The 24,671-nt window shown below is 38.4% G+C and overlaps 1 protein-coding gene and 1 long non-coding RNA gene across 54 annotated transcripts in view; both read left to right on the top strand.

Moving 5' to 3' along the window:
- The first annotated feature begins 312 nt into the window (after positions 1 to 312).
- ptprk (protein tyrosine phosphatase receptor type K) overlaps positions 313 to 24,671 on the top strand; it is a 300,910-nt gene continuing 276,551 nt past the window's right edge. For 25 of the 52 annotated variants that reach the window (XM_087296974.1, XM_087296971.1, XM_087296969.1 and 22 more), the window contains exons 1-2: positions 13,581 to 13,761; positions 20,061 to 20,084. In XM_087296974.1, the coding sequence (XP_087153100.1) occupies positions 13,689 to 13,761; positions 20,061 to 20,084 (97 nt within the window). In that variant the 5' untranslated portion in view covers positions 13,581 to 13,688. 52 annotated transcript variants of the gene reach the window in all.
- Positions 20,929 to 24,080, top strand: LOC147839004 (uncharacterized). Of its 2 annotated transcripts, XR_015518113.1 has the most exons (3): positions 20,929 to 21,099; positions 21,233 to 21,600; positions 21,740 to 24,080. It is a non-coding gene; the product is annotated as an uncharacterized LOC147839004 (long non-coding RNA). The 2 variants fall into 2 exon arrangements; XR_015518112.1 differs by lacking the exon at positions 20,929 to 21,099 and having other exon boundaries at positions 21,124 to 21,600.

Raw genomic sequence — 24,671 nt, 5'->3', positions numbered from 1 at the left:
TGTATCCATATAAATATCCCACCCTTAACAACAGTAGTATACTTCAGTTAGTAAACTGTGGTGTACTGTAAAATATACCCTACAGTTGTAGATAAATACTGTATTGGGTCATCTGTTTATATCACTATAGTTGTTTGCTTACCATAGTAGCTGTAGAATGTCCACAACAAAAGAACTCAAGCCCTTTACTACAGGATGACTGAAAAACCCTACAATATTTACTAAACTACTGTCTTTTGTATTGTTTATGTGCGATGCAGTGCTTGTGGAACCGGCAATGCAGCTCGTGTTGTTTGTGAGCGATGAGAAATTGAACAGCTGATGCTCTGGAGCTGCGCTGTGCTCGTGGACATCAGTCTTTAATTCTCGTCTCTCAAAGATTCAGTGCTTTATGGTTTTTGGTGAATCTCGCTAATATCCAGAAGAGCCCACGATGAGGACAAACCACATGCGACTGAGTGAAACTGACGTATGACTTTAATACAGACACCACAATCAATCAAACACAGGCAGAAGAAGAGGAACAGACAAACATTCATGTAAAATTAAAGGGCCAGCGGATCAGAGGTGAGTTCAGCGATGTCTGCTGGGAGGAAACATCATGTTCTGTTGGAAGGGAAACACGTTTCTGACTCCTCAAACATTATGGCAACATCGTCTTCGATCAATACAGCTGATATCAACAGAGCGTGGACTGGGGTAAGCTGAGCCAGTTTTTACACTCTTTTCCTGGCAAGAAATGAAGCAATTAGTATTGGGGAGTAAACAAATACACGTAACATAATAACTACACATTTAAAAGAACACAAGACATATAATCTCAATATAGTTTGAGTTTCAATAGGTGGTACTCTGATTACAATGAGATCTGAAAGCTAAATTAACTATGGGGAGCAGAGAGAGGGGAAGGATTGGCAAAGGACCTCGAGCAGGCAATCAAACTCAGGTCACCACGAACACCAGGGTGCTATATATGTCGACGCACTGACCACTAGGCTATTGGCACCATTGAATTTATTTATTTTTATTTAAATTTATTTACCTCAAAAAAACGGTGATAATTTAAAATCTGTAGTGTTTTTGAACCAGAAAAAAAGAGATTGTATTTGTTTTTGATTTATTGAGTTTGCATCCGCCATGTTTGTAGTTTGTTTACACTTTTTACCTAAATTTGTAGTTCTAATCAAACTGACATCCAACCTACAGTGTATTATGGGTGATATTAGCGGTTAGCATATGAAGGGTTCTACACTTTGAATTTCAATCGGAAATAGTCAACCGTACTTTACCCTTTGGCATACTCTTTTCAACATACTACGGTTTTTGACATACTAATTTTATTTTCGAATACTATTTAGGATGGATAGTATGCAAATTGGGACGCACCACAATAATTAATCTGTTGTGGAAATTTCACAGTTGCTATGGTAACACAACAACTGAAGTTATATAAACCAATGACCCAATACTGTAGTTAAACTATAGGGTATATCATACTACAACACACCACAGTTTATCTCATTATAGCTTGATTTTCAATGGGTGGTTCTCTGATTACAACGAGATCTGAAAGATATTTTAGATTACCAAAGTGATTATATTTGAAGTTTTATTTGAATTTAAATGCATTTACCTAAAAACTGCAGTAATTTATAGTTAAATCTGTAGTGTTTTTGAACCAGAAAACAACTAGAAATTGTAGTTGTTTTGGGGTTTGAGTTTGCATCCACCATGTTTGTAGTTTCTTTACACCTTTTACCCAAGTTTGTAGTTCTAATCAAACTGACATCCAACGCACAATGTATTGTGGGTAATATTAGCGGTTAGCATATATAAATAGTCGACCATTCTGTAACCTTTGGCATACTCTTTTCAATGTACTACAGTTTGGGACATACTAATTTTATTTTCGAAATTCTAATTAGTATGCAAATTGGGAGGAAGCCAACCAGCTTAGGCTGGTTTAAGCTGGATTTTTCAGCAGGGATCTGTTGTGGTAACTCTACAGTTGCTATGGTAACACAACAACTGTAGTCTTATAAGCAAATGGCCCAATACTGTAGTTTAACTAAAGGGTATATTACACTACAACACACCACAGTTTAGGGAGCGACGCGGTGGCGCAGTAGATAGTGCCGTTTACCTCACAGCTAAAAGTTCACTGGTTCGAGCCTCGGCTGGATCAGTTGGCGTTTCTGTGTGGAGTTTGCATGTTCTCCCCGTGTTGGCGTGGGTTTCCTCCGGGTGCTCCGGTTTTCTCCCACAAGTCCAAAGACATGCAGTACAGGTGAATGTAGTAAGCTCAAATTGTCCGTAGTGTATGTGTGTGTATGAGTGTTTCCCAGTGATGAGTTGCAGCTGGAAGGGCATCCGCTGCGTAAAAAATGTGCTGGATAAGTTGATGGTTCATTCACACACATACACTATAGACAATTTAGCCTACCCAATTCCTCTATAGTGCATGTGTTTGGACTTGTGGGGGAACACGGGAGAACAGGCAACACGGGAACACAGGGAGAACATGCAAACTCCACTCAGAAATGCCAACTAACCCAGCCGAGGCTTGAACCAGCGACCTTCTTGCTGTGAGGTGATTGTGCTACCCACTGCGCCACCGTGCCGCTTCCATGACAGAAAGATATTCATTTATATTTGTATGATGAGGCTGTAGAAATAATAAGCTTATGCTAATTGATGCTAATTATTTCAGTATTGTTGCTTGATTTTTGTCTTGATTGTGTTTTTTTGTGACGTTTATCTTTCCTGGCACACTTTGCTTGCAGTGACTTCTTTATTGGTGGTGTTTTATGATTTGCATAATGTAGTTTTTCTTCACTCGTTCCACCGTTAAAGACAAAAGTGTTAATAAATGAGATGAGTTAAAGCTAATGGGTTCAACAAAAGCCGAGCTCACAATGAGTCCGTCTTTAAGATCTACAGTTTCTCCTTGGATAAAATAAATTCATTCTTTACCTCAGCCAGCATCTGTTGTGCTCTATTCATATGTGATCACTTGATAAACGCTGTACACAAGGCCACAGCAGAGTGACTTTATTCAGCATGGAGCATGACCTCGGCAGGCTTTTATTATACAGATATAAAAAAAACAAGCCATTTCTTTTCGATAGTGTGACATGCTAGTAGCTGATCTTTACATGACTGGATGAACCAATCAGAAGCGTGATCTGGTTGCCAATAAGCCTTTAATAATAAGCAGCATTATGCCATGAAGAGCGTTCAGATCCTCCTCATCAGTCTGTGATTGTAGGGACGGTCAACACCTGTCAACACTGTGAACGCTATTCATTCATCATTAACCTTCATTATTCTGCCGACACTGGGCTGCTTTATGGGGAGCGCATCCAGCGTTTATCCCAAACCAGCATTCGGTGTGACAGAGACTGTGCGGTAATACGCAGTCAGCATGAAACACACTAAAACTACAAGCTCAGGGAATATCCTGTCATCGTTTCTCATCCTCCAGACCTGTAAGGGATTCTTTCTTCTGTCGAACACAAAGATGGTATTTTGACAAATGTTGGAAACCGGTGAGCATTTGCTTTCGTTGTTTCATTTATTTCCAGGATTCCTCAAAATATGCTCCTCTTGAGTTACACAGAAAGAAAGGAAACGTTTAGAATTACCCGAGGTTAAATCAACCTAAGCTCATTCTGGAAACATAGTCCCGCTGACGTTTCTGGAGATCGCGATTTACGTGGCCGGAGGTACGTATGGCCGCGTTTTTTTAATTTTTATTGAGCGAACGCTGCGGACGGCTCGCCTCAGTGTGTAGAGCTTTCCCGCCTCAACCAGTTTGTCCGCTTAGCTCGCAGCGTTACATCAGCGAAGCGGAGGCCCAGAGGGAGGATGAGCCGGCCGCTGCGATGACCGGGATTGAGTCCGGGGAAGAGCGGTTCCAGAAATCAGGTAAGATGAAAAACAATCCAAAACAATAAAAGTGAACGAGTTCGCAACGGGGCGAGATCCGAAAACGCGGTCAAAATCAGACCAGGGCTTTTGCTTTTTTTTCTGGATGGCTTTTGCAAATCGTCGCTTGGGTTTAGGGAAGGAGGAGGAGGAGGAGGAGGGCGGCTGGGTCGGCTGATTGGCCGCCCGGTTGATCGTTCAGTCGTTCAGCCAGTCAGTCAGACGGACGGCAGCTTTTCACGCGAGAACATCGCGGGCACGAACGGCGCACGCTCCCGAAAGGCTTCCGAGACGCGAAAAATCGTGCACAGTGGCCTCTCGTGTAATCGCAAAAACAAAAAATGCTCGAATATGTACCTCCCAGGACGTATTTCACAGTCTCCAGAAACGTCAGTGGGGCTACGTTTCCACAATGAGCCCTGGTTGGGTTAAATGGATGGTGAGTACTTTTTTGTACTTTTGTGTGAACCGTGTCTTTAAAAAAGGGGTTACTCAAATAGCAAGGCACTGTGGTCTGCCATAATTCAGTAGTTATCAAATTGATATTATAACTGCGGTTGTTGGCCGCACATCCATGATGTAAATCTCTTATTGCATCACATCCCAAAGGTGCTCTGTTGTGGCCTGTTTCCACCGAGTGGTAGTACGATACACTTTTATGGCCGTTTCCACTGTCAAAAGGAACCTAAAAGTGAAACATCCCAGATAGCATTTGAATGTGGGCCACTTTAGGTAGTAATGCGGCACTAGTGGTCTTCCTTTGGCCCAGACAAAATGTATGTGAGCCTGATGTGTTTTTCGTATCTCAAATGTCTTTCATGAGTGCCGTTCGCACCTGTGCTGTTTTCGCATGAACCCACCTGAGGCCGATGCCGAGCGACTAAATGACTGAATGATTGACTGGGCGACCGGCCAATCGACCGACCCACCCTCCTCCTTACCTAAACCCAATTAATTTTACAGTTTGACCCGCCCACCAATTTACTTCCCTAAACCCAACTGACGATTTACAAAAGCCATCCAGAAAAAGAAAAGCCCTCGTTTGACTTTTACCATGTTTTCGGATTTTACCACATTCTCACCCTGTTATTCACTTGTTCATTTTATTTTTTGGATTCTGTTTAGGTCTTACTTGATTTCTAGAACCGCTCTTCCCCAGACTAAAACCATTGTCATCATTATGGTCAACTCCTCTCTGCGTCTCAAGTCCGCCGACGTACACGACGAGCTAGCTGGACAAACTGGTTGCAGCGGGAAAGCCCTCCACACGGAGGTAAGCGGTCGGCTGGTAAGCACCAAAAGGAAGGGCGTCATACCGCCCCGTATCGTTCGCTTAAAAAAATGAAATGCAGCCATAGATACCTCCGCCTACATAATTCGCGGTCTCCAAAATACGTTCTCAGAATGAGCCTGTGTTGGATTAAGTATGGTTTACAATTTGGAATAGGAATGATGTTCCAGGATCAACATACAGTACCTGTTGCACAGGTCGTCCGTGTGCTTAATTATCACCTGTTCGACATGCAGTTTGTTCTTCCACTGTGTATTTAAGTGTGTCTTTCAGTTGCTGGCTATTGTCTGTGTATGTGCACAGGCTGTTTGTCTAGTCTGCCGTTGGACCGCTCTGTATGCCACTGACAGTATTATAATGCATTATAATGCAATACAGGCTTCACATTTACAACACGAGCTCGACATAAAGAAATATGAGAGACATAAATTGTTCATGGCACATTTGAAAAAAGTCGTTATTGAAAAACATAATTTATGGCTGTTTCCTCTGACACATACTAAATGCGTGAGCAGAAATAAAGACTCAGCAGGGAACGACGACAAAATGTAAGTGTGACATTTCTGGGTTGCATTGATGTAAACCTGCGCTAAGGTGATTTTTACAAATGTAGCTCATGCATTCTGCTTCCTCATTTGTGTTTGGCTTTAGGGGGAGGTCTGTGCCTTTGCGCTGGTGTACATATTGATTTTCCTTTTGGTACGGCAGAGACTTTGATTTGGTTTCTAACAGGGAAATCTACAGTAGGATGTATTTCTGGCGCGGCGACCTATCTAATGCACTGTAATGTCTGTCCCAGCAGCGCAGTATGGCAGCAGGCCTCACCTATTGATTTTCTGTGGACCCTCAGAGGTGTTTCTGGCTCTTTCCTGCTGAAACTGAGGCTTCTTCTCCAACACTGACACAAAGTGCTGAGATTTGATATGATGTATCTTTGTTGCTGATCGAAAATGATGGGAATTGATGACCTGTGTGCATCTCAATATTAAGGTCTTGTTTATACCTGAAGCAATAGCATACTTCTGTGTTTCTATTGTATGGGATGATGAAAAATTATTAGAATTTTTATTTAAAATATCTATTTGGTTATATAGAGGAATATTTTGATGCAACGTGTTTGTAAATATATGGGTGTATGTTGAATGCTTGATTCTGATTGGCTGATGAGCAAAGCATACTGGCACAGGCCTATAACTGTATAAATGCTGATTAAAATTGCAGACTCATTCTCTTCCAGCAGGGGGCGCATACAGAACTGCAGTTCTATTTCAGTGAAATTTCTGATATTCTGATTCTCAAATATGTAATAGAACATCTATTTTGTCTTTTAAACATCTTAATAATGATCGTATTATTTGTTATATGACTGGTAAAGAGCACCACCGTTGTTGCTAGCAGGGATACGGCTGCGATCGGAAGATAACTAGAAGAATTTATATTATTTATTAAATTACACATAAATGGTATTTTAGTAGCTTTTACCCCTACCTCAACCCTAAACCCAGCATTTACGGTAATGTAAAAATAATATTTCTAAAAGATTTCTGATTTATTATCAGTTGATGACATGCGCGTTAAATTTTCTAATCACACCGGTGTGATTGCATGCTTTAGAGACCAGTTAAGGCTGATCACACCGGTGTGATTGCATGCTTCAGAGACCACTTAAGGCTGATCACACCGATGTGATTGTGTGCTTCAGAGACCAGTGAAGGATAATCACACCAGTGTGACTGTACGCTACATAGACCAGCCAAGACTGATCACACCAGTGTGATTGTACGCGTGAAAGGGTTCAAAAGTGCCCATGTGATGCGATATTATAAACATGATGTAATAACGACAATAACGAACCCCTTAGAAATAGGAAAAGAATATGCTATGATAAGCACTTAAAGATACATCAAGTAACTCAGGATATCTGGACAAAGCCATGATGAGTTCTTTATTTGCCATGAGATAGCGGTAAATAAAACTGTTGTCAGGTCAAATTTCTACTGTAAACAGAAGCTCACAATGGGTGTCCCACATCAGAGCTCTTCTGATTAATTCACTGCTGTGGGACTGACAGTGATGAGCTGATCATTCAACTTAAAGTCCACCACGACGACCAGGTTCAAGTCTGGGGAAGAGCGGTTCCAGTTTGAGGACAAAAAACCTGACAAATGTCTGAAATGCAACATCTGAATGGTGGTTTTAGCAGTGCTAACCATAAAATGCACTCGCACAGCTATCTTTATGGTCTCTCCTCATAGCTGTAATAACGGTTCTACTGTTCAGACTTTATATTCTCTCCTCCTCTCCCCCCTAAACTCAACCCTCACAGCAATCAATCTGTACGTTTACATCTTCACTATACTTCATTCTGTCTGATTCATGAGCCGTATTCCTCATGTCCCCACAAGGTCACAATTTACAGCTATTTTTATACTTTGGTCTCCATAACAAAAGGAATACAAGACACACACACACACATATTCAGCCACAGCTGTGAAAATGAGAGGGATTTCGAGGAAAGTACACAGTGTTACTGTCAGCACATCAGGTCACATCTTTATAACATCCCAATCTGAAGATCATGCCAGTGACCATTACAAAGAGGAACAAGACGTCCACTAAAGGGAAGACTGACAATGGACTGTCGACAAAAACACGAAAAAACACATCAGCTTAAAGGGTGTTATCACATTCACAATAATTTAAAGGGGAGCTATAATGCTGATATTATCTTTATGAGGGTTTAAACACAGTTGTGTGTCAGCAGTGTGTGAATATGACCCACTACAAATGGTTAAACAATTAGTAATTATGATGGCTTGAGAAAGCCAACATGCTCCCATGTAGCAAAGTATTCTGGCCGAGATTTGGCATAAATCTGGCACAGCCAGGGCCGGCACGTCCATAGAGGCGACCTAGGCGGCCGCCTAGGGTGGCAGAATAGAGAGGGCGACGTCCCCGACACTGCCCTCACCACCCGCGGCCTCAGTTATAATCGCATTTAGGGCGGCAGAATAGAGAGGGCGACGTCCCCTACACTGCCCTCACCACCTGCGCCCTCAGTTATATCCGCGTCTAGGGCGACAGGATAGAGAGGGCGGCGCTCACAACACTAATTCTCACCACCCGCACCCTAAGGTATATCCGCGTCTAGGGCGGCAGAATAGAGAGGGCGCCATCCCCGACACTACCCTCACCACCCGCGCCCTCAGTTATATCCGCATCTAGGACGGCAGAAAAGAGAGGTTGGCGTTCGCGACACTACCCTCACCACCCACGCCCTCAGTTATGTCCAAACTAGGACGGCAGAAAAGAGAGGTCGGCGTCCGTGACACTACCATCACCACCCACCCCCTCAGTTATATCCGTGTCTAAGGCGTCAGAATCCGCGACAGCTCCCTCGACATCCCTCGACACATTAGCAACCGCCTAGCAACACTTTAGCAACCATCTAGTAACACTTTAGAAACCTCTCAGAACACCATATGAACCACCTAGTAACACCTTAGTAACCACCTAGAACACCCTGACAACCACCTAGAAATGCCTTAGCAACCACATAGAACACCCTAGCAACCGTCTAACAACCACTCGGAACACCTTAGCAACCACCTAGCAATGCCTTAACAACCACCTAGAACACCCTAGCAATGCCTCAGTAACCACTCAGAACACCCTAGCAATACCTTTGTAACTGCCTAGCAACCATTTAGAACACATTAGCAACCGCCTAGCAACACTTTAATAACCACTTAGAACACCTTAGCAACCACTCAGAACATGGCTTAGCAACTACCTAAAACACCTTAGCAGCCACCTAGTGACGCTCTTAAAAACCGGCCAAAACACCCTAGCAACGTCTTAGTAACCACCTAGCAACCACTCAGAATGCCCTAGCAACCACCTAACACCTTAGTAATGACTCAGAACACCCTAGCAACGGCTTGGCAATTATTCAGAATACCCTAACAACCACCTAGAAACACCCTAGCAACCACTTGGCAAAAAACATGCCAACCCACACTAGAAACATGCTAACCTATATGTAGGTGTCTATCTATGCCGACTGTTTCAAACTTCTTTAAAACTACTTTAATTATTTAAACTTTGAAACTTCTTCAAACCTTCAGGCGAGACTTTCTCAAGCCACCTTAACGTTTATTCACGAGCTTTACTTTTCTAGTTTAATTGGTTATCATCAGACTTGATCAACACTTTGATTGACATTCTCCCCTTGTACGCATCATCAGAGGGGGTAAGCCCCGCCCTCTAGTGACCATGCAAACTCCACACAGAAATGCCAGCTGGCCCAGCCGAAACTCAAACCTGCAACCTTCTTGCTGTGAGGCGACAGCGCTAACCACTGAGCCACCGTGCCACACATAGTAACCAGAGCTAATAAATGAGGTTGTTCCCGAGACACTGCAGGGTTCAGTCTTTCAGCGGATGGTCTGGGTCTGGAGCGCATTGGGCTGCTCTGCGAAGAGTCTGCTCCAAACTGGGAGAGGAGCAAAGCAGAGGGGGAAGCGCAGATGAAAACAGCTATTTTAATAAACCTGGCCTACCTTTACTCCTCTGGTACTATATACACATAACCTTGTTTATCAAAGCGACTGTTTGAAGCGCTCGTCTATGTTTTTTTCTCTTTCATTTTCTCGCAGTACCTGCAGCCTCGAGCGGCTCACTCATTCACTTTGTTGTTTGCCGTGTATTCTTAGTTTTTCCTTCCCCCCTCTCTCTCCCTCTCTCTTTCTCTCAATTATTGTTATTATTTTTATTTAAATGAACTTTATTGGCACGACTTGCAATGTAGCACTAAAGCACTGCGCATTACATAAACAAAGAATAAAGTAGTGATTATATAAAGCATGTATGCATATATAAATACAATCAGAAATTAAATAAATGCATACACACATAGGAACATGACTAATCCGTGACCCTGGACCACAAATCTAGTCTTAAAGGGCACCTATTATGCAAAAAACACTTTTATATGGGGTTTAAACACAGATGTGTGGCAGCAGTGGGTGAAATATCCAGCTGATAATGGACAGAAAATATGTCATTGTATTTGTTGTAATCAGACTTGATGAAAACACTTTGATTGACATTCTTGCTTTGTACGTGTCATCAGAGGGGGAAAGCCCCGCCCACTAGTGACCGTCTCTCCCTCATTAGCATAAACAGCCCTGAGTGAGAAGCTGCCATCCGCCATGGAGTCGTAAATCTGCCAATGTGCTGACGCACAGGTGTTTGTTGCTCCGCCCTCTTTTGAAAAGCGCACAATCTCATTTGAATTTAAAGCGACAGTCACCAAAACACCACAATTAGGATCAAAAGCCGAAAAGGGGCAGGTATTTTGAGCTGAAACGTCATATATATATATATATATATATATATATATATATATATATATATATATATATATATATATATATATATATATATATATATATAAAGCTGCTATATTGGATTGATTCGCGCTTTATGACATGGTGCTTCATCCTGCTGGAAGTGGCCATCAGAAGATGGAGACACTGTGGTCTTTAAGGGATGGACATGGTCAGCAACAATACTCAGGTAGGCTGTGGCGTTGACATGATGCTCAATTGGTACTAATCAGTCTAAAGTGTGCCAAGAAAATCTCCCCCACACCATTACACCACCACCACCAGCCTGAACCGCTGATACAAGGCAGGATGGATCCATGCTTTCATGTTGTTGACACCAAATTCGGACCCGACCATCTAAAGGTTGGACGTGTTGTGTGTTCAGAAATGCTCTTCTGCAGACCTCGGTTGTAACGAGTGCTTATTTGAGTTACTGTTGCCTTTCTATCAGCTGGAACCAGTCTGGCCATTCTCCTCTGACCTCTGTTTAAATGGATGGTTGTGCGTGAAAATCCAAGTAGATCAGCAGTTTCTGAAATACTCAGAGCAGCCCGTCTGGCACCAACAACCATGCCACGTTCAAAGTCACTTAAATCCCCTTTCTTCCCCATTCTGATGCTTGGGTTGAGCTGCAGCAGATCGTCTTGACCATGTCTGCATGCCTAAATGCATTGAGTTGCTGCCATGTGATTGGCTGATCAGAAATTTGCGTTAAAGAGCAGTTAGACAGGTGTACCTAATAAAGTGGCCGATGAATGTAATTATTTTGCAAGTATATTTATTGCACATTCATTTATTCATTCATTAATTAAATTTCAGCTTAGCCCCTTTATTATATATATATTTTATTATATATATATTTTTTATTATATATGCATTTCTATGTTATATATATATATATAATAATAATTATTATTATTATTATTATTATTATTATTATTATTATTATTATTATAGCCTATCCAATTCACCTGTGCCCCACGTCTTTGGACTGTGGGAGAAGCTGTAAGGGCATCCGCAGCGTAAAACATGCTGGATTAGTTGGCGGTTCATTCCAAAGGGAATAAGCCGAGAAGAAAATGAATGAATGATGATTGATGGTACTAAATTTTATGTAAATTCAAATGATAAAAATACTTTTTATTTGATTTTTTAATTTATTTTTGCTGACAAATTATTTTAACATGACATCAGACATCTCTCACAAGGGTTTTAGACAGTTTGCAATGGTATTTTAGGGTCTAGCAATCGATAAATCGATAAAAACACGATAATATCTGTTCATAAATAATAATAATAATAATAATAATAATAATAACAATACATGAAGAGGGTAATTCTTTCTAATATGGTAGGAAAATCAATATCCTGATGTTTGAAAATGCTTCTCGTCTTTAGTTTATACATATTTAAACACCTTATATAATATGAGTACACTGTAAACAGATGATTGACATGCTGCCGTTTGTCTAGGTGTGGAACAGGTATAATGGCTCTTTCAGTTCGAGTCAGCCAATGATCTGAGTTTGGGGCGGGGCCTCGTGTAGATTCGACCAATGGTAGAGGAGGAAAGCTCATATTACAGGTTTGAAAATTCAGCAAGAGTTATTGTTTCCACATGTAGAACAGGACAGGTAACGTTTACAGCTATAATGCGTGAATACAATCAGCAGCTATTATATTTAGATCATCCACAAATGTAAATGTGTGTGTGTGTGTGTGTGTGTGTGTGTGTGTGTGTGTGTGTGTGCGTGTGTGTGTGTGTGTGTGTGTGTGTGTGTGTGTGTGTGTGTGTGTGTGTCTAAAGTGCTTCTTGTGTCATTTAAGATGTTTTGGTCATGTCTGTCCAGCTTTAGCTCCCAAACCCTCCACGACTCACATGTCAACAAACCCGAACACTGACTGAGTGTTAGATGGAGCATTAAATGAACTGAGAGAGAGCACACACACACACACACACACACACACACACACACACACACACACACACACACACACACACACACACAGACACACACACGTGTGATGTTTCATGCTTGGGACTAAACACACCGGTGTGTGTGTGTGGTGTATATATGCATTCTTGTTTGAGGGAGAGTGTGTGATGTGAGAGTGTATGTTCAAATGTATATATGTGTGTGACTATATGTGTGTAAGTGTGTGTGTGTGTGTGTGTATATTTGATTGGGAATGAGTGAGTCTGTGTGAGAGAGTGAGTGTGACGTAGTATATGCGTGTTTGTATTTGAGTGTGTGTGTGTGTGTGTAGGAGTAAGTGTGACAGAGTGTGTGTGAATGTATATGAGGGTGTTTGTGTATGTGAGTATGCGTGTTTATATGTGTGTGTGTTTTGTTGTGAGTGTGTGAGTAAATGTATGTGTGTGTGTTTTTGAGTATATGTGTGTGTATGTATGAGTAAGTGTGAGAGTGTGTGTGTGAATGTATGTGAGTAAAAGTGTGTGTGTGTGTGTGTGTGTGTGTGTGTGTGTGTGTGTGTGTGTGTGTGTGTGTGTGTGTGTGTGTGTGTGAGTAGACGTGAGAGTGTGAGAATGTATGTGAGTGTGTTTGTGTGTGTGTGTGTGTGTGTGTGTGTGTGCATGCTCCTGGTATTCATAACATTGTGGGGACCAAATACAACCAGTAACAGTAATTTTTGACTGTGTGTGTTTATTGTTTTAGTGCTGATGTGATGAGTATAGTGAAGAAGTTGAAGTGCAGATTGATTGCAGAGATGGTTGAGTTTAGGAGAGGAGGAGGGAATATACAGTCTGTACACAGTAGAAACATCATTACAGTTGCGTGTATACAGTGTGTGTGTGTGTGTGTGTGTGTGCGTGTGTGTGTGTGTGTGTGTGTGATATCCGTCAGTAGGGGGCGCTTCTCCACTCGCTCGCTCCACTCTTCGCGCAGGTGACGTCACGCGCGCGCACTCTCTCCCTTTCTCTCTCGCTCTCCCGCCGGGCGCGCGCACCACAGCAGCGGAGAGAGAGACGCGCAGAGAGAGCATGGGGCGCGCGGATCGGCTGGAATAAGAAACATTTCCCAACACTTTTACAAACTTTCTCAACTCGGCCGACAGATATGGATACCATCATTTTGAGCACATTGCTCCTGCTTGCGGTGTTTGGGGGCGCAGGAGCCCAGTACACACCCGGTAAGTGCCTAAAGATTCACCTTTACCGATCCCCGGAGCGGAACGGGCAAAAGTTTAACGGCTGTTGCTTTGAATGCATGCGCACCTTTCTGCGGAGCACGAGCACACGGTTTTACCGTACAACTTCACTCATGGCTGTTTTTATGGAGAAATCTCTTTCTTTGTCAGTGTGTGTGTGTGTGTGTGTGTGTGTGTGTGTGTGTGTGTGTGTTGATGGTTTGTGCTGGAGAATAGTGAGTACACACACACAGGTATCCGCCGCGGAACCAAAGTACTTTACCAAACACCGCTCAGCAAACCGGCTGGGGGTTCTGTCCGGATTTACAATCGATTCATTTGGGAATTTAACATTTGTTTGCAACAGAAATACTAAAACTCCATTCTCCTGTTGTAAAAAAAGCTCTGTAGAACAGGAGGATATCTGTACGCGTTCAAAACTCCCAAACCCGCGAGCGTGTGGTGTGTAAACATTACTGTAATCCCTGACATGAACAAAAAAACACACGAAAACTGATGGTAATATGCAACAGGACTCCTGAAAGCATCTCAGTAACACAATCCTCAGAGTCTGTAACTATTTCTTTTGGAAACATGTTGTTGTATTCTTCGTAATTTGCTTTTAAATTGTAATATTTCATTTATTTTAGTTTCATTTAAGTAGAAATGACTCTAATATAAACCCCAACGAGGAATTATTTTAGATCTTTAGGCAAAAAAGCTATGTATCTTTACAAGAAATGTGACCTAATGCATTACTAAAACTGTATTTATTTCCTCAAGTCAGTTCTCCAAGTCTGACATTTTATTTTTGTGAGGTTCAGTATCATATTTAATAAGTGTGTATTTAAAAACAAATAAAGAAAATTCAGCTCGATCAGATTTATCTGGAGCACAAAAATGACCTTAAAGCATCACAGCACACCGCAACATTTTAGGCAAATATTTTCAATCAGTAAAGTACTTTTCTCATACAGATATGAGGGGAAATAAGAGCTGATATTAATTAAATGAAGATTTCTTTATTTGTCCAAGTGTACAATTATGAAAAAAATAGCAACATGACGGTCACACTTTTTCAGATTTGTAATTATTTATAAGGCTTATATTCATATAGGGGTCTATGACCACCCTGCTTATAGACATTAGTTATGTTAGCTATGATGAAGGGTTCAGGATATGCAGTTTCAGACACTAATATGTGCTTTATATAAAATGCGGGTAGTATGCATGCTAATAAACGACGAGATAGTAGTAAATTGTAAATTATACATGTATAATTTTGGACTATTTTTTATTATTGAAGGCTAATAATTACAATAAATATATATATATATATATATATATATATATATATATATATATATATATATATATATATATATATATATATATACATACATATATATATATATATATATATATATATATATATGAGCAATTCCATGAAAATGTCAACCTTATCATGAAAAAATAAACTTTTGACCAAAATAACAAAACCTATTTCAATTTGCTTATTAAGGTCTATATTTTATTGTAATAATGTGCTCTTGTTGAATTTTTAAGGAAATTGTTTTGTTTATCCATGAAATATGAGGATTGTGCCAATGGTAAGTTTCATTATCATCCAACCACTTTTCGTGCTTTCAAAAAAGGGTTCAAGACTCACCTTTTCCATGCTTTATGTTAACAGTAATCATTCTGCAGAAGGATTGAAGTCTGTAGTATAAATAATTATCCTTACTTTTTCATAACATTATTGCCCTTTTGATTTATGAGCTACATATTTAAGACATCACGCAGCTTCGGTCACGTGTCACGTCCGTAACGATTTAATGAAAAAGTTTATATTGTGGAATAAATATTATAACAAATAAAATGAAACTTTGTATACAAAGCCAAAATATGTCCATACTAATTATGATCGCCAACTCATCTCAGGTCTTTGCTCTAAACAACCACAATTTTGCGTTACGGACGTGACCATTTTTGAACTCCTTATTAATATAAGCCAATGACTAGCGCATATTTGTTCATTATGATGCTGCATTACAATTACTGACTTACATTACATAACATCCATATGTTATATCAAGAACTGAACATTTCATTTAACTATAAACCACTTTAGTAACATTTCAGAAATAAATGTTTAATAAGAAAACAACATTTTACATATTGCCATAATTGGCGCATAATCTTGGTGTTTTTGCGATGCAGCACCTTGTGTTGAAGCACTTCTTGTTTCTTTTGTAGATAGGGTAACTGACTGTCAAATAATAGATCAAATAGTTGAGATACAATTTATGCCAAACTAGGAATGCTGATTTCGATTCATTTTGCCAACAAACAACCGCTGGTTAACCGAATATTAACCGTTAACAGATTAATATCAAAATATTATTTAATAAAAAAAATTGACGTGCCAATTTTGTCTGACACATTAAATATTGCATTTTAAAATACTGATTTAGGTTATTTTTAACATGCGAACAGCATACAGAACGAGCATATTCACGCACCTGCAGTGTTTTTTAGCAGCATAGAAAAACTGAATAAACTAACAATAAATAAATAAATAAATCCTGCTCTAGATCTTTTTCACTTAAATGACAAATTAAGATTACAAAACGAAAACATTAACTGAATCCTTTTTAGGAACCGGCATAGACTGTTTGTCCAATCGTGTTTTTTCCGTCAATTAAATATTAGGCTACCTTACGAAAAAAAATGCATTCAATTAATGCTTCGCTGTTATAATATTACAAAACCTGTCAACATTTTTAATAGAAGTCATTGGTTTAAACATTATATCTTAATTATGATTATGACTTAACCTATTTCCTCCGTCTTACTTGCGGTTCATGTGCGCACGCGCTGCCTATAGTGAAAGATAACAATGAACCATAAGGCTTTGAACCTATACATTTTGTAAAGTATAGGCTAAGCATATAACAATTTTGTTATTTACATGTGATACTGCATTAATTTGCATACATGTTTTATAAGCTGTAAAATGAAAGCATCAGTTTGGTGCGAAGTTATCATAAAATATTTGTCTTTGTTTGATTTGTAGATTAGGCTATTTAAAATGTATATAAGAACTATTAATAACTGTTATTTTCCAAATGGAAAAAAGGGTGGTTTGTTGATTGTAGTCTGCATTAAATCATGAATATGCCTAGTTGAGTTTATGACGCGGCTCCAGGCAGCACAGACGACCAGGATCAGCGCTGGTTCGTCAACTCCTGTGTCAAACTGTGGCCAGAATATCCTTCTTTCATTTTGCTTTTTTGGCAAAAAACATCTGTAAGCACGTGTGTTTGCACGTGTTACTGTCATGCGAGTTAACAAATATGTGTTGCTCATAGAAGCCGATCACAACGAACGCGCTTCTTCATTGCAGAGACGTGAGGCGCTCCGCAATGCATTTTATGTTGACAAGAAGAAAAGAAGCACGGTGCTCTTTTGAATGTCACTATAGATAGCAACTGAATCAGCTGGTCTATTGTGCGCAAGTGTTGCTGTCAATGTTTTCATAATTGAATTTTTTAAATGACATTATGAAATTCAAGATTTGTAAAGTCATACAACTTTGGATGACTTAAAAACAGCGACCACAAGTCTCTCCGTCATCAAAAAGTTCGCCGTAGTCATCTTGACACTGCTGTCACCTCCAAGGAAACCCCGCCTCTGCTTTCGTTTGATTGAAGAATGAAAGACGCCACTGAGGTAATATGCTTTTCTTCTGGAGCGCACAAAGCGCGCAATGACAAAACGCGAGGCGCGCAAGGCGCATAATCAATAACCTCCATGCATTTGGTCTTTTCCCACTGCTCAAGATGCGCACGCCGCGGGTCAGGCCACAGCGGAGTTTTCATTTCATGCAGAGCATAAATATGTTTTTTATTTCATTAAATAAATAACTATTTATAAAGATAAATTTATCAAAGCGACACAATTCATTTTCCAAGCCCTTTATCCAAAATCTAAGCACTTTCAAAGCTTGAAAATTGGCTATAGCCTACATTAAAATTGAAACATTTTCAAAGATTTCCAGCACCCGGCAAATGCGCTTGAGTGCTTATTAAAATTATATTAATAAGAATAAGAATAAAATAAGAATAAAATCTTGATATAGATCTAAGCTTTAACTACATTATATGAGTATTAAATTTGTTAGAAAATCGATAGGACCTGCAGCTGTAAATATTTAATTCAATATTTTACACAATCGGTTATAAACTATAGCCTAAAAATATAAACATTATAGTCATCCATCGCACATGCCTACAACCAATGACTATTTTTCTATGCTTGTTTAACATAGCCTACACAAAACCTTTCTTAAGTTTTAAAGTTTTCTCTCTCACCCTGGTGCGTATGAACTTTTTGCAACCTGTCCTGAAGTGACTGCCGACGAGAAAAAGAAAGCAAGCGCGAGTGGAGAAATTAAATTATTTATTCCATTAACTAACACATTAACTAGAATAAACTAAAATAAACTTTGTCAAATATAATATTGCCATATGTGTGACTAAACTAGATTTTAATTATTCTCCACGTAGACACGGTCTTGCGCAACAGTCGGGCAATGATTTAATTCAGGTTTGTCTGGAAACACTAACTTTAGGAGCCTGCTATAGGCCCATTATAGCTGATTATGTTTATTATCAATTTTATATTATTCAGAGTATAAAACCACCATGTTAGCATGCAACATTGTTACCGAATTGAGTTTTGAACATTCGAACGTGCGTTAACCTTTAACAACACACATGCCATAATACGAATTAAATATAACAAGGTGATATCTATTTAAGTTTGATTAATTGTGCAACCTTACCATTCAGATGTCTCAGAGGTTAAAGTTTATTGGTTTACACACCCAACAGATATCCACAAATAGGTCTTTGGTCAAGTTTTGAAAGCATTTATCTGATTTTCATAATGTGTCAACTGTCAATTTCACAGCAGTCACGTCCGTAACGAAGACAAGTCACGTCCGTAACGATAGTTTTTCCTCAATAATGCAAAAATGAAAAACTAAATAAAATTAATTATATATGTTCCATGCAGAGCCAACCCTTATTTTTTTGACTGTTATATATTTTTTTGGCTTCTGCATTTTTATTCACAGAATTTTCACAAAGTATGTCAACTCACAAAACTCATGTCTTTTTTTTGTCACGTCCGTAACGCATTCATTTTGCCGTCATTTTAAATATAAAACACCTGCATAGACTGATATTTTTTTGATGCCTGAACTCCATGGTCAAGGGGTAAGAAAAATATAAACATATATTTCAGTATACTGTTAACATATACATTCTCCGAGAATATACGTTTCATTTTTTTACTGCAAATGTCACGTCCATAACGCTGGAATCAGCCATATATATATATATATAATGTATATAAATATATATATAAATATATATATAATGTATATAAATCTATATATATATATATAATGTATATAAATCTATATATATATATATATAATGTATATAAATCTATATATATATATATATATATATATATATATATATATATATATAATGTATATAAATCTATATATAATGTATATAAATCTATATATATATATATATATGTAATAACTAAAATACAAACCGAAGATCATAGTCCAAATATTACTACACCAAAAATAATTGTAAAAAACATGTTAAATAATAATTTAAAAAACAAATTTAGTTGAAAGTTTGTACTTTATAATTTATCAATTTCAATAAAATTATTTGAAATAATAAATTATATTTAATATCTGCATTATTACATGTATTTTATTTCTATTCCTAAAAACGATAAGCTATAAATAACAACAAATAAAGCCATTTTCTTTAAACTATTAGCTATATTCACAGAGAAATGGATACAAACATTCATTTTCAAAAGAGGTTGTACTGCTGCATGTATAAATAAGTTTCTCCTGTTCTCGTTTGGATGTTTTGGGACCTGTCGAATGGCTCTCTAATCTTGCGAGGCTCACATCTGTGTAACCCGTATCACATCTCCGTCTGCAGGGGTTGGTGTGTGTGATACAGCTGTCTATGTAATTGCTGATTAATTAATCAGCGAGTCTAACCCTGGGATTAATTCTATTAGAGTAATCAAAAACAACGGATGACAAATGGCAAATTACGTGAGGAGGCTGAGATTGATTAGTGACTGCTGTAATTATGCCAGCGTGTTATGGAAATGAAGAGCGGGATCAGCGCTGGCTGCTTTCAGAGAGTGAGCTAATCCCTGCTATCGCTCTTTTTCTCTTTCTCTGGACGCAGCTCAAATGGGACATGCGGAGAAAGGTGAGTCGTAAATCCATGCCGCTTATTATCATCATCATCATCCTCATCATCATAAACATCTGTGCGGGACATCTGTGTTGGAGTAATTGACCCAATGACCTCTCACCAAATGGGTTAGCTGCGTCTCTTTAACCCAAGCACATGACAGTGAAGCTTAGCTGTGTGTTAATATGAGATTCTTGTTGCAGTCAATTGCTGAGGGTTTTTACCATTGTAGTGTTGTCAAAAATACCGAAAAATTTAAATATTTAAAAATGATACTATCTTACCTCCGTAAAGTTGGCACCCCATAAAAACAAATAATCCCCCGAAACTATGCTATTCGTTTGTGATTGTTTGTGCCGTAAAAATGAACGTTTGTGCTAGTTTGGGTTCTGAGATATTAAGCATTGTTTTTCGAAAATAGATAAACAAACGAATGACACCTGTTTTGTGCAATTAAGAGGAAATAAGGGGGTGGATAGTGACGTCACGACTTCGGAAGTGTTTTGATTAGGCAATATCTAAACAACGAAAATAAATAAAGTGTTTATTTTAACGGCACAAATCGGGCACAAATGAATGACGCCAGTTTGGTGCAATTTAGAGGAACACGGGGTGTATAGTGTTGTCATGGCTCCCGAAATATTTTAATTATATCTAAACAACGAAAATTAATAAAGTGTTTATTTTAACGGCATAAATCGGGCACAAACGAATGACGCCAGTTTTGTGCAATTTAGAGGAAACGGGGTGTATAGGGTGTCATGGCTCCCGAAATATTTTAATTATATCTGAACAACAGAAATAGATAAAGTGTTGATTTTAACGGTACAAACCAGCCCAAGCGAATGACGCCAGTCACGGCTTCCGAAGTATTTTATTATATATAAACAACGAAAATAGATAGTGTTTATTTTAACGGCACAAACGAATGACGCCAGTTTGGTGCGATTTAGAGGAAATTATAGGGTGGAGAGTGACGTCACGGCTCCCGAAATATTTTAACTATATCTAAACAAGGAAAACAGATACAGTGTTTATTTTAACGGCACAATTCGGGCACAAACGAATGACGCCAGTTTGGTGCGATTTAGAGGAAATGGGTTGGAGAATGACGTCACAGCTCCCAAAATATTTTATTATATCTAAACAACGAAAATAGATAGTGTTTGTTTTAACAGCACAAATCAGGGACAAACGAATGACACCAGTTTGGTGCGATTTAGAGGAAATGTGTTGGAGAGTGACATCACGGCTCCCAAAGTGTATTTATTAGGCAAGATCTAAACAATAAAAATAGATAAAGTGTTTATTTTAACGGCACAAATCAGACACAAACGAATGACACCAGTTTGGTGCAATTTAGAGGAAATGTGGTGGAGAGTGCCGTCCTGGCTTCCGAAGTATTGTATTATATATAAACAACGTAAATAGATAGTGTTTAACTTAACGGCACAAACCAGCACAAATGAATGACGCCAGTTTGGTGCGATTTAGAGGAAATGTGGTGGAGAGTGACGTCACGGCTCCCAAAGTGTTTTGATTAGGCAAAATCTAAACAATAAAAATAGTTAAAGTGTTTATTTTAAAGGCACAAATCAGACACAAACGAATGACACCAGTTTGGTGCGATTTAGGAAATGTGGTGGAGAGTGCCGTCACGGCTTCCGAAGTATTTTTTATATATAAACAACATAAATAGATAAAGTGTTTAACTTAACGGCACAAATCAAGCACAAACGAATGACGCCAGTTTGGTGTGATTTAGAGGAAATTATAGGGTGGAAAGTGACGTCACGGCTCCCGAAATATTTTAATATATCTAAACAACGAAAATAGATAAAGTTTTTATTTTCACGGCACAAACCAGCACAAACGAATGACGCCAGTTTTGTGTGATTTAGCGGAAATTGAGTGGAGAGTGACGTCACGACTCCTGAAACATTTCAATTATATCTAAACAACGAAGATAGATCAAGTGTTTATTTTATCGGCACAAACGAATGACACCAGTTTGTTATATAATATGTTAAGGGAATCAATAAATAAAATGAATAAACGTGAAAAGTCTCAAGTTTAGTTGAACTTCTGTAGCTTGTAATTTTACCTTCTAATAACAGGAGTCAAGACATTTGATGACCAAACTCTAATTTTAATGAATATATTGGTTTAATAATTCTTTTTTGTTTATAAACACTGAAACTATATTGGCTATATTCACTGAGAAATGGATAAAAATATACGTTTCCAAAATGGGGGGTGTACTTATTTATGCTGAGCACTGTATATTGAATTATTGAGCTAGCTGTGTCTTTTTAGCCCCGCAAACACACTCACACACACACACACACACACACACACACACACACACACACATACACACACACACCAAGCTCTTCCCAGAATTCCTCCAGAAGGGGCTTTCAACGTAAAAAAAGTGCTTGACTTGTGTTTGTAATAATAAGCCACATCGTGATTCTTTTATTCGGAGCAAATTTCATTGAGGCAGTCACAGAAACATGATTATAGAGAAGGACAAATGGCCGGCCTTCTTTTGCATTTCTTTGGAGAAGTTGGCGTGCTGACTTTTAAAGGACGCTTTTAAAGGAAAACCTTGCGCTCAAGACACAATAGCAAATTCTGCACATTTCATCTCCTTGTGTGCTGCACAATTACAGCCGCGCACTCTCACTCCATCTGTGTGTGTGTGTGTGTTACGCTTTTACAGCTGAGCGAAAAACAAGGTCTTCACTGTGTCTTTAACAAGGCGTCTATGCGAGGCCATGATTTGAATATAACGCTGGAGTTGTTATTTTGGCCGATTTCTGGCCGTGTGTCATCATCGGTGTGGACGTAATGCCCGAGATGAGATGTAAAGTAATGTTCAGTTGAGAAATATATGAGCGAGTGTCTGTTCTGTCTTCCACACCGAAGGGTTTTGCCTCGGAGAAGTGCGAGTGAATCTATGCTTCATCTAATGGGGCTGGCAGAAATGAGCCTTATGCTCTGAGGGTCAGTGTGATCCGTGTGAACAATATTTCAGGCTTTTCTTTTCGTTTTTGGACACATAGGCTGTATCTGAAATCAGCCTCAAGCTGTAGTAGGGCTGCTCGATTTTGGATAAAAACGTAATCTCTATTATTTTGGTCTATTGTCGAAGGGTTGCCAAAAGTATCGAATTTGGAACAAGTCGATATTCAGTACTGACATTTTTAAAATTCTATTTCCAGCAAACATTTTAAGTGCATACACTAAAAAATGTAAAAGGTCAAATGACCGGCAGCTACGGCTGCCAAACAAAAACCATGAAATTATGGTAAAAATTCTTGTTAAAATAAAGTGCAAAAAATAATAAATCTACAGATATTTTCATTAAAATGTTTACTGAAAAACACTGTTATTTTACAGACTTTTCCTAGATTATTATGATCAAATACATTTAATAAATTAAAATATTTACGGAAAAACACTGTTATTTTACAGAATTTTCCTAGATTCCTGTATAAAACAGGAAAATTGCTGTAATGTGTCATTAATTATATAGTACATAAAATAACAGTCAAGCTGTTAATTTACAGATATTGTATGCAAATTTTTACAGACTTTTTAATAGAATTTAAATTAACAGAAAAATGCTGTAGAAATAATAATGTAATTTCCCTGTATAAAAAACTAAAATGTCAGTAATTTGTCTTTAATGACAAAGTACATAAAATGAAAGTCAAACAGTTAATTTAGAGAAATTATTTGTCATTTTACTAAGTTTTAAATATAATTTAAAATGACAAAAAATTACTGTAAAAAATATTTTTTTAAATAAATATAAAATAAATATAATAAAAAGATTATTTTCTGTAAAATTAGTTTTTTTACATTGTATTTAATCACTGCTGATTGGCTATTGTGTTCATGTGCTTGACAGAAATTACCATAAAGGTGCTCAAATGTTATTGCTATAATTGTTTTTATTGGTGTTTAACAAGACAATGCAACATCGTATCCCCTCAAAATAAATTGAATGTATGAATTACAAAAAACATATCCTCTAAAAGAAAAGAAAAAGAAAAGAAAAATTAAAAGAAATTATTTTAAAAAATTATAACTGAGCAAGTTTACAATAAGAGCAAAAAAAATTAAGTTCACATTAGGGAGTCAATATTTCCTCTTTCCAATGAATTACTGTGTATTAGATCTGACATCAACTTAACAGGGTGAGCCTTTGATATAGGCCAAAACAGGGTTCCAGGTGTTGTGAGAAGACTTGATAGATCCTGCAAGTAAACATCTTAATTTCTCAAATTTTATGCAACTAAAGATTTCTCGGATCCACATGTCATGTGATGGAGGAATCACCTGTTTCCATTTAATAAGAATGGCTCATCTAGCTAAAAGAGTAGAAAAAAGCAACGACCTGGCTAGATGCAACAGTAAAGTCAACTCTGTCTGAAATACCAAAAGGGGCTGTCAAGGGGTTAGGGTCTAGATCAGGGATGTCCAAACTCAGTCCTGAGGGCCGGTGTCCTCCATAGCTTAGCTCCAACTTCCTTCAAAACACTTACCATACCAAGAAAGAGCTTGATTAGCTGGTTCAGGTGTGTTTAATTG

The sequence above is a fragment of the Danio rerio genome, chromosome 20 (genome assembly GCF_052040795.2).
Source record: "Danio rerio strain M-AB ecotype USA chromosome 20, GRCz13ab, whole genome shotgun sequence".
Lineage (NCBI taxonomy): Eukaryota > Metazoa > Chordata > Actinopteri > Cypriniformes > Danionidae > Danio > Danio rerio.
The sequence above is the reverse complement of the archived record's forward strand: the minus strand, read 5'-3'. Positions and strand labels throughout refer to the sequence as shown.